The sequence below is a fragment of the Lepisosteus oculatus genome, chromosome 26 (assembly GCF_040954835.1).
Source record: "Lepisosteus oculatus isolate fLepOcu1 chromosome 26, fLepOcu1.hap2, whole genome shotgun sequence".
NCBI lineage: Eukaryota > Metazoa > Chordata > Actinopteri > Semionotiformes > Lepisosteidae > Lepisosteus > Lepisosteus oculatus.
Window position 1 is genome coordinate 12010039 of NC_090721.1, and position 9492 is coordinate 12019530.

A 9492-nucleotide genomic window follows, 5' to 3' on the forward strand; every position below is an offset into this window, starting at 1 on the left:
TTATATATAGCTGGAGTAAAAGCATGTTTAAGGTAATAAATGCAGTTTACATTCAAAAGTAATCAACATATGTTAAAACATATGAAGTCATTTTATCTTTATTTTCTTTCAGTGATGTGAAAAAGAATATGAAACAGATCTAAAATTAGTTTTATAAATATACCCATGACATCTTCGCAAACATGTCACAATTATTAACACCATCATAATATATTGAAACATTTAATGATTTAACACAGATAAAATAAAAGTTGAAGTGTAGTGAGCGTAATGTAAGGAGCCTTGTGTTTTGGGGTCTATTTTAAAATTATAAAACATCAGTATTTTTTAACTTAATTGTATTTATTTCCATGAAGCAATACTAATGCAATTGTATTTGTATTTTTGGCATTTTGTACTCCAATCATATGATGTAAAGTATCCAATAAAACACACAGGTTAAGCTCCTCCTCTTCCACAAACTACAGTATATTAACTCCAGAAGTACCAGAAAGCTTTTAGAAGACCAGCATTTACACTTCTCCACCCTAAAAAAGCATATACTGAGATTTTTCGTCTTGTAAGTATTTGAAATTCTTTCATTTATTCCTGATATTGATTGGTGTCTGATTTGCTGAATCTATACATCGATGTAATTGAATTCTTTAGCTTAAGTCTTCAAATAGTGTGTCTTTATCTCAAACAATATTAACAATACTAACAAATTAACAATATTAACTTTCCAAGCAGATACAAATGTATAATTTTCTCCCTAAATAACTCTGAGACTTCCAGAATGACCCTTCTAGCAGGCGTAGAATCTGGCTTGTGCTCATAAAGTGATTCAGGGAATGACTCATTGGCAAAACTTACCCAACCTTACCTATTGGATATCTAAAAATATTTAATCCCCAGACCTTTGCAGCGTCATGCTGGGCTGCTTCAGAGATTACCACTCTACCAAATACATGGTTTTGTGGTGTTTGCAATATTTGTTTAATATTTTATATTTTGGAAATTTAGCCACATTTTATATAGCTTCAGCTATTCGGTTATATAGCTGCGGCTCACGTACTTCCTTCAATCACAAAGCTCTCTCATGCCCTTTCCACTCAGGCTATTTTTGCTCCAGCACTCTCGCTGCAGCTTACAGGCAGCCTTTCTGCCACTGGAGCAATCTTAGTCTCATTAACTGCCTGCACCATCTCTCTGCTTTAACACCCTCACAGCCACTCTCTGCCAAACTGGAAAAACCCGAAGCAGCACCCTGATCTGAGATGTGCGCTTGGACCTCAGCTGATCATCACACTTGCACTCTATCTGACAGCAGAAGCAGCGTAACAGTCTACAGCTGAAGAGAGGTCTGTTATATCTAACAATTCCGTTTTTTTTTAATTCACTAGTTAGTGGGCCCATAAACTGCCAGCAGTCATGTCTCCCCGCAACTTACAATTAGCAACCCACTGAAGCTAAGCAGGTGTGAACCTGGTCAGTACCTGGATGGGAGACCTCCTGGGAAAAACTAAGGTTGCTGTTGGAAGAGGTGTTAACGAGGCCAGCAGGGAGTGCTCACCCTGTGGTCCATGTTGGTCCTAATGCCCCAGTATAGTGACGGTAAAAACAAGCTCCGTCATTCGGATGAGATGTAAAACCGAGGTCATGAATCTCTGTGGTCATTAAAAATCCCAGGGTGTCTCTTGAGAAGAGTAGGGGTGTAACCCTGCCGTCCTGGCCAAATTTCCCCTGCCTCCTAATAATCCCCCTCTATGAATTGGCTACATTACTTTGTTCTCCTTCCCCCCCCCCCCCCCATGGCAGGCGGAGCACTGTGCCGGTTGGAGTATTCTCAGTCACATTTAATGGCAATGTCAGCTCAAAGATTTAGTTCAAACCATCAAATGGAGACAAGCGGACCCTGCTGATGCGGGATTAACACTAGGATGAGAAAGAGATAGATAAGACATAGATTCTGTATATTCTAAATCCAAAGTCCTAGTTAAAAGTGCCATGATTACAAACTCAGACGGAACAAAAATGTAGGAACTTCACTTTTTCTAAGCAGCAGTTATCTTTGGATCTTTAAAACCACAGAAGAAAAAAACAGTTTCTGTGTCAGTGTTGGGAAACGGCTTCAAGTTAAAGTCTGCAAACCCTGTGAAGCCCAGCTGAGGTACAGATAAGGCTGTGGGTGCAATTCATGATTATGCAACACAATTTCCTCTTTTCTCTATCAGTGAACTTACTCCATTCTTGATGCAGTTTTTTTTAATCCTGAAATACTTATTTAGAATTATGATCTATATTTTGAACAGATGGTACAAATGTGACAATTGTGACAGGGTCACTTAGCTGAAAAAGTGCCTTTTGTTCTCAGGTTTAAATGCTTTTCCACTCAGTCTCCACGGGTGTCCCTTGTTTCACTGTTTATTCTCAAGAAGGTCACCGTGTTGACTTTGGCCATGTTTTTGAAGATTTTGGATACGATAGTTCTCAATTGACTGTCAGATGTGCTGAAGTTGGGGATGAATTTCTCATAATGTCCAGTGAAACCTAGATTCTTATATAGTTTTTTATATAGCTTCAGGTATATAAGAATTCAGCTATTCGGTTATATAGCTGCGGCTCACGTACTTCCTTCAATCACAAAGCTCTCTCATGCCCTTTCCACTCAGGCTATTTTTGCTCCAGCACTCTCGCTGCAGCTTACAGGCAGCCTTTCTGCCACTGGAGCAATCTTAGTCTCACTATCTGCCTGCACCATCTCTCTGCTTTAACACCCTCACAGCCACTCTCTGCCAAACTGGAAAAACCCAAAGCAGCACCCTGATCTGGGATCTGCGCTTGGACCTCAGCTGATCATCACACTGCCACTCTATCTGACAGCAGAAGCAGAGTAACAGTCTATAGCTGAAGAGAGGTCTGTTATATCTAACATTTCCTGTTTTTTTTTTAATTCACTAGTTAGTGGGAACATAAACCAGAAAACACAACCATCCAGTTCTAGACAGTTTTGGGAAAACAATAAAAAGACTGAACTTCTTAATCATGTAATGAGGAAGAATAATTACAGCATGGCAACCCACTGAAGCTAAGCAGGTGTGATCCTGGTCAGTACCTGGATGGGAGACCTCCTGGGAAAAACTAAGGTTGCTGCTGGAAGAGGTGTTAGTGGTGCCAGCAGGGGGTGCTCACCCTGTGGTCCATGTGGGTCCTAATGCCCCAGTATAGCGACGGGAACACTATACTGTAAACAGGCGCTGTCGTTCGGATGAGACATAAAAACGAGGTTCTGACACTCTGTGGTCATTAAAAATCGCAGGGCGCTTCTCGAAAAGAGTAGGGGTGTAACCCTGGTGTCCTTACCAATCATGGCCTCCTAATAATCCCCATCTATGAATTGGCTACATTACTCTGCTCTCCTCCCCACTGATAGCTGATGTGTGGTGAGCGTTCTGGCGCACTATGGCAGCCGTCGCATCATCCAGGTGGATGCTGCACATTGGTGGTGGTGGAGGGGAGTTACCTGTAAAGCGCTTTGAGTGGAGTGTCCAGAAAAGCGCTATATAAGTGTAAGCAATTATTATAATTATAAATTATGCATCTCAGGGTCCGGCTGTTAATAAAACATCTACATCTAAACATCAGTTTATTTAAAATCACCTACTGTACCACATTTGGAGATAATGGGCTAAAACAGTCCTTTGACAGGAGGAGTCTGTGTAAAACATCATGTTTAGCCAATAGCAGGTGTCTATGGGAAAGTATTACAACCCATTTTGAAGGGAAAATCACAAGTACTGTAGCTTATATGGTTCTTAAAACTGGCTTCACTTTTAATAAAATGATAATAACGATTCCCAAAATAAAGGCATGGTTTTAGCTTGGTGAGGAAAATAGTGGTCGTGAGGCTTACACAAAGGACTGTCAGCTTGTCTACTGTTGATGGTGTGTCTAAAATGATACTGAGATAAATAATCACAGACTAAAATGTCTATGAGCTACATACAACAACCTACCTCAGTACAAGAGTTGTAGAAGCCAGAGAAAACATAGCAACTCCATAATCCATAAGTGATCAAAGACCCTTTGGAAGTCTAACACTATGATGTTGAATCCTATGCAATGTTTAGTTCCAGCTGTAGTCAATATATAATCACTATGCCTGCTGTGGGGACCAGAAATCTCAAAGTCGGTTCCTTGAAGGTATAGCCTTTTTTGTGTTTTTGTTCTCTTTTGAGTTATGAATTAAACTATTAATAGTTTTTTTAAAGTAAGCAGACTCCAGGTAACTTGGATTCTAATTAGAAATATCACAGTTATGCAGTTCAATTAAATGCCAGCTATGAAGAGATGCAGCCATTCCAAATGTGTGTCAAAACTTATTGCCTCAGCTAGCTATACGTGTGCTGTGTTGCCCAGAGAGTCCATCAAAGGGGGGCACCTGTGGTGAGTCAGATGTTAGTAAAACAGTATCTTAATTTAATCTTTTGCACTATATCTTTAAATGTATTTATTATAGCTTATTAATATAGAATAATATAACTAAGGGAAAGTGTGGGTAGCTGAAAAAAGAAAAAACAAAAGTATGATAAAGATTCTGAACATCATTAATATTAATTGTATAAATATAAATATTTATATAGTTGGTTGTGGTAGCTTAAAATAAAAACAAATAAGGTATACAATAGTATTCCACCCCCTTCATAAACATTTTCTGCAGTAAATTCTTTAATTTGGTCACTTGCTGTAGTTATTTAGCAAAATGTTTTGACATGCTTGTTCTAACATGAACAGTTGCTGTCTTTATGAATCCAATGGAAAATTAAACACTTGCTGTTTAATTGAAAAGATTGTAGATAATGGAAACAGCATGTTGGTGGTTTCCAGATTAGCTAATCCAAGCAAGAGTGATATATCAATGGTATGTTGATTAATAATATGTACATTATATTAACACATCAATTTTATATGAATATCTTATAATTGTTTTAACAAACGTGAATACTGCAATAGTGAGTAAAGAAAACCAGTTAATGTTTGGGAGGAGGGGCTAAATATAAAATTAGATAATAATAAGATCATTAATGTTCAGGATTGTGTAATTATTCATGACACAATCTGTTTTACACATTTAAAGTTACATTGCTAGACCTTATACTATTAGATAAGATCACTTTATTGGCCACATAGACTTTTTTGCAGGAAGTTTAGGAATTGTTTTTGCATACCCCAGCTTGCTCTCCATGAGACACACAGACAGGGAGAGAAGCTTGGGGGCAGAGCACAGGGTCAGCCATTGTACAGCACCCCTGAAGCAGTTGGGGTTAAGGGCCTTGCTCAGGGGCCTAGCAGAGTAAGGTTTCTCTGCTGACCGCAAGATTTGAACCAGCAACCTTTCAGCCACACGAACAGATCCAGAGCCACTGCTCTGCCTTTATAGTATACTTAATAGCCTTCTATTATTTTAAAGTAAAAATCAGAGCAAAAGACTAATTACTATGTTTTACTAAATAGAAATTACTAATTACTTACCAAGGTAAGACTAATTATATTCCATATTTAGTCAACTTGACTAAATTAAAAGTAGGTGAATAGAAAGTAGCTGTGAATAATAGATGTTTTAGGCAACCTGACTAAGACTATGACTAAATCTAAAACTGGTGGCTAAATTAATATAGGTTGCCACCCAGCCTGGATAGAACATATGAAGGACTTTTTTTCTCCCATAAATGACATTTCATCCCCTACACTGCACTGCACTTGTACACAGCAGGCTTAATCAAATACATATTTGTCCAGCCCAGTAAGCAGCATAAACCCTTGCTGTTGTGGCAAGAGGGCACTTTTCAAAACTTTTTTGCATACAATTGTTCCTAACAATTGTAGTTGGAGACATTTTCAATTAAAAATGTCATGCACTTAGCTTAGTATAATGCAACCCATTGCATTTGATAATCTTTAGTTAACTCCAAATGAATAAAAGGTGGTGTATCTCAACAACAGACCATGTGTTAACTGTATAGGATGTTACTGATTGCCCTGCGTTTCAGTGGTGATACATGTTCTACCATGGAACCATCAATGCATCACTCTGTTGTGAAAACTTACAGAAATTTACTGAGAAACACTGGAGGTTTTTCTTAAAGAAAACTGTTTTGTATTAGTTCAGAGCAGTTTAGGTTAGTTCAGTTGTGTCAGATCCAATGCAACTCACAGTACATGAGTGCAAGTCATTTTTTTGAAAGTCATTCAAGTTACTTCTAGCCTCGTTTTTAATGTGCTTACATACTTAGTCTGGAGCTGTGGTAGTTCAGACAGCACGGGCGGGTTCAATCCCAGGTAGGGGTAAGCAATGTAGCTTGCTCTAATTCCTTCCAGACGGCTCCCTGCTTTCTAAATGAGTACTGGGGGGTTAATCCTTCCTGGGGCAATAGGCTGGCCAGAGTGTGATGCTGACCTCATCATCTTCAACTCCAGTGTCGGATGGTTGAGAAAAATGCCCTGACCCTCCATTCCCCATTGGCCTTTATCGCCTGAAAAGGGGACCTACCTACATGCATAGACTATCAGTAGGTCTGGCCATAACTCTCTCATCCACTGCAGCTGAAGCATGTGAGGCACTAACTCTCTCATCCATTGCAGGTTAAGCCCTGTGAGTGAGATCCAATTCCTACAGTTCCAAAAATTTGAGACATCTTTCTGAGGAGAAGAAGATACTTCTTTCTGTCTACCAATCAGGTCAGCCATGATTAACTAAAAAACAACAACAATTTGGTAATTGTATAATTATGCAAAGGAACAAGTAATAAGTTGATTCCATTCTGAAAAGAGAAGAGAGAAAACTGTTTTGGCTTGAAGCCTTCTTCAGGTGTATAATTATGTCCATGTTTTTTTCTACTTTCAGTTCATGCACCTATTGAGCTTGTAAAGATGGGAAATGAACAGGGAACACCCGTGTGTGATTGGGATAGTACTCCCGATGCCCTGTGGCCCAATTGGATGGCTGACATCTCTGACAGCAAGTCTGTGGCTGAGCTCTCAATTCCTGGGACACATAACACCATGGCTTTCTATGGAGGCGCCTTGGTTGAATGTCAGAGATGGCCTCTCTCTCAGCAATATAAGGCTGGCATACGATTCGTTGACATTCGATGCCGACATATTGAAAACAATCTCACCATCCACCATGATGTAGTTTATCAGCAAGCAATTCTGGGGGATGTTTTTCGAGACACCATTGCATTCCTGAAAGAAAACACAGGAGAAGCGATTCTCATGCGCATAAAAAAAGAATACGATGAAACAGGCTGCACTCAACCTTTTGACAAAACTCTGAAAAACAAAATTGAGGCATATGGCCAATCAAATTTCTGGGTGAAAAACCAAATCCCAACCCTTGGTGAAGCACGTGGAAAGATAGTTATTATAGAAAACTATCCCTGTGCTTCTGTTGGCATTAACTATTGGTCATTAGATATTGCAGATGATTACCATGTTCCAACAATTTTTCACACCCCACAGAAGTGGTCAGGAGTGAAGGACCACCTAGAAAAGGCAAGGTATGGCAGTTGCTCACAGATCTTTCTGACCTTTGCTTCAGGGTCAAGTGGTGGGGCATACCCTAATGCTGTTGCTGATAGAGTCAATCCTGAGCTTTACTACTACTTAAATGGATTTGGAGACCAAACAATTCGTTGGGGAATCATAGTCATGGACTTCCCAGCTTCGATACTTGTCCACAAGATAATTCAAAGCAATAAATAACTATTAGAACAAAGAAGTGCAAAAGTAATAAAGGGGTCACTGCTGTCTGATCCCCCTGTTTGGTTTTATGCTTTGCTCTAGATTTTTTAGACAATACAGTTGAAAATGCTGCAATACAGAAGTAAAGGCTTGTAAATCTGAGTTGAACTATCTATCTAATTTAGTTCTGGCTATGTTAACATAGATAAAGTAAAAAAGCACCCAATATCTACTTAATAATTATTCGTAATAAGTGTTCTTAATAACAAGATTGCATCTGAAGAAAATATATCTTTTAATAGAAAACCTTCTGAAACAGCATCGTTCATACAAAATTGACCGTTCCTTGTGTATGCACTTTGTGTTTGTTAGAGCCATTTTATTGGTATTGTTTTTGCAATTAAAGATTAAAGACAGCTGTTGCATTCATCTTTGTCACTTCACTTAATTGTGCATTCTTGATTCATAATTGTGGTGATCATACTGAAAACAAAAGCATTAAGCAGGCATCTTGATTCTTGCATATTCAAGGTGTATAATTATTAAACTAGGTGTTATCATTGTTTGTGACAATGCTGTATGAATGATAATTACATGCATCATAATTACATACACTGACAATAATTAGCTCCTTGAAGCTGGTCTGTTAAGCGTACATGTATTTATCTAGAAGAAGTGTCAATGTAATCTTGAACAGATGAGTTATAATCATTACTCTAACCTCTTAGGCTGCACCCTTGGAATTTCAGGCAATGTATCAGGACCCAAGTTCACCCTTGACATTGGATCTCATCTTTCCTCATCTCTCAGTGATAGACTTATTTCTTTTTGGAGCCTCTACATTTATTTACGAATTACATCTTTTCACACCTTTTCCCCAGGACACTCTTTCTCACCTGCTCTGACCACTGTTCTCCTGTTATTGTCCTCTCTTTCCCACACACCTGAAGAAGGTTTAATCGCTTTTCCTTTGCTGGCTGTGTGTGTTCATCAGAATTGAAAAGAAAACTGAATGAATTCCAATTCCATCAGTGAATGGCTCAAGTGTAAACACCCGTGTTCAGCTAAGAATGCTCAAGAACTTGAAGGTACAGAAAGTAGTCATATTCCTGATGATTAGCTTTTTAGGTTTCCCTTCATCTTCATCTGCTTCAGCCTCCAGAGGAACCTGCGGCTTCTGTTCCTGCTGGAAAGCATGCGCTTGCTCTGGGCATCTGGAACACATGTATACACTTTTAACATACCTAAAATGTGAATCATATATTGCAAACAAAGCTTTGAAAATAAACTAAAGAAGCATTTTAAGTTAATATCTCAGCAAGCTGGTTTGTCTTCCGGTTTCCCAAGTACAAAACAACCCAAGGACTCCAACAGTCTCACAGCCAGTTTCATATTTGACTCATTGAACTTGATCTCAATGTAATCCATGATCTGCTCCTTCCTCAGGTGATTCAACATGTCCTTCCTGGCCTGGCGAGAGGCCATCCTGATCTCCTCTGGTGTGTCTCACTTTATTCACACCCTCTTCAAGTGAAGAGGAAGCTGGTCAAAAGCCCCCATATTTTGTCACGACCACCAACCTGCCCAGACCAGCCCCCAAGAGAACTAATCAGTACCAGCAGCAGTGCGATAATTACAAACGCCGCTGCACGTGGTAACTCAACATCAGACGCCCTACCGTGTGGCAAGCTGCACTATTTAAGTCTCTCCAACCCGCGTATTGCTGCTCGGTATTGAGTAAACTCCTTGAGAGCTCTACCTAGTGTTTTC

General features: G+C 39.3%; 1 protein-coding gene across 2 annotated transcripts; it reads left to right on the forward strand.

The window, feature by feature from the left end:
* Positions 1-495: 495 nt before the first annotated feature.
* Positions 496-7884, forward strand: LOC107076142 (1-phosphatidylinositol phosphodiesterase-like). Of its 2 annotated transcripts, XM_069184431.1 has the most exons (5): positions 496-559; positions 1209-1340; positions 2765-2896; positions 6622-6717; positions 6884-7884. In XM_069184431.1, the coding sequence occupies exon 5, from the start codon at positions 6910-6912 to the stop codon at positions 7741-7743; it is 834 nt and encodes a 277-aa protein (XP_069040532.1). In that variant the 5' UTR covers positions 496-559; positions 1209-1340; positions 2765-2896; positions 6622-6717; positions 6884-6909; the 3' UTR covers positions 7744-7884. The 2 variants fall into 2 exon arrangements, 1 of the variants encoding a protein (XP_069040532.1); XR_011183741.1 differs by lacking the exon at positions 2765-2896 and having other exon boundaries at positions 6884-7069.
* Positions 7885-9492: the final 1608 nt, after the last annotated feature.

Bases quoted from the DNA above. Each gene is read 5' to 3' on its own strand.
- LOC107076142 (XM_069184431.1), top strand. From the start codon at position 6,910: ATGGGAAATGAACAGGGAACACCCGTGTGTGATTGGGATAGTACTCCC.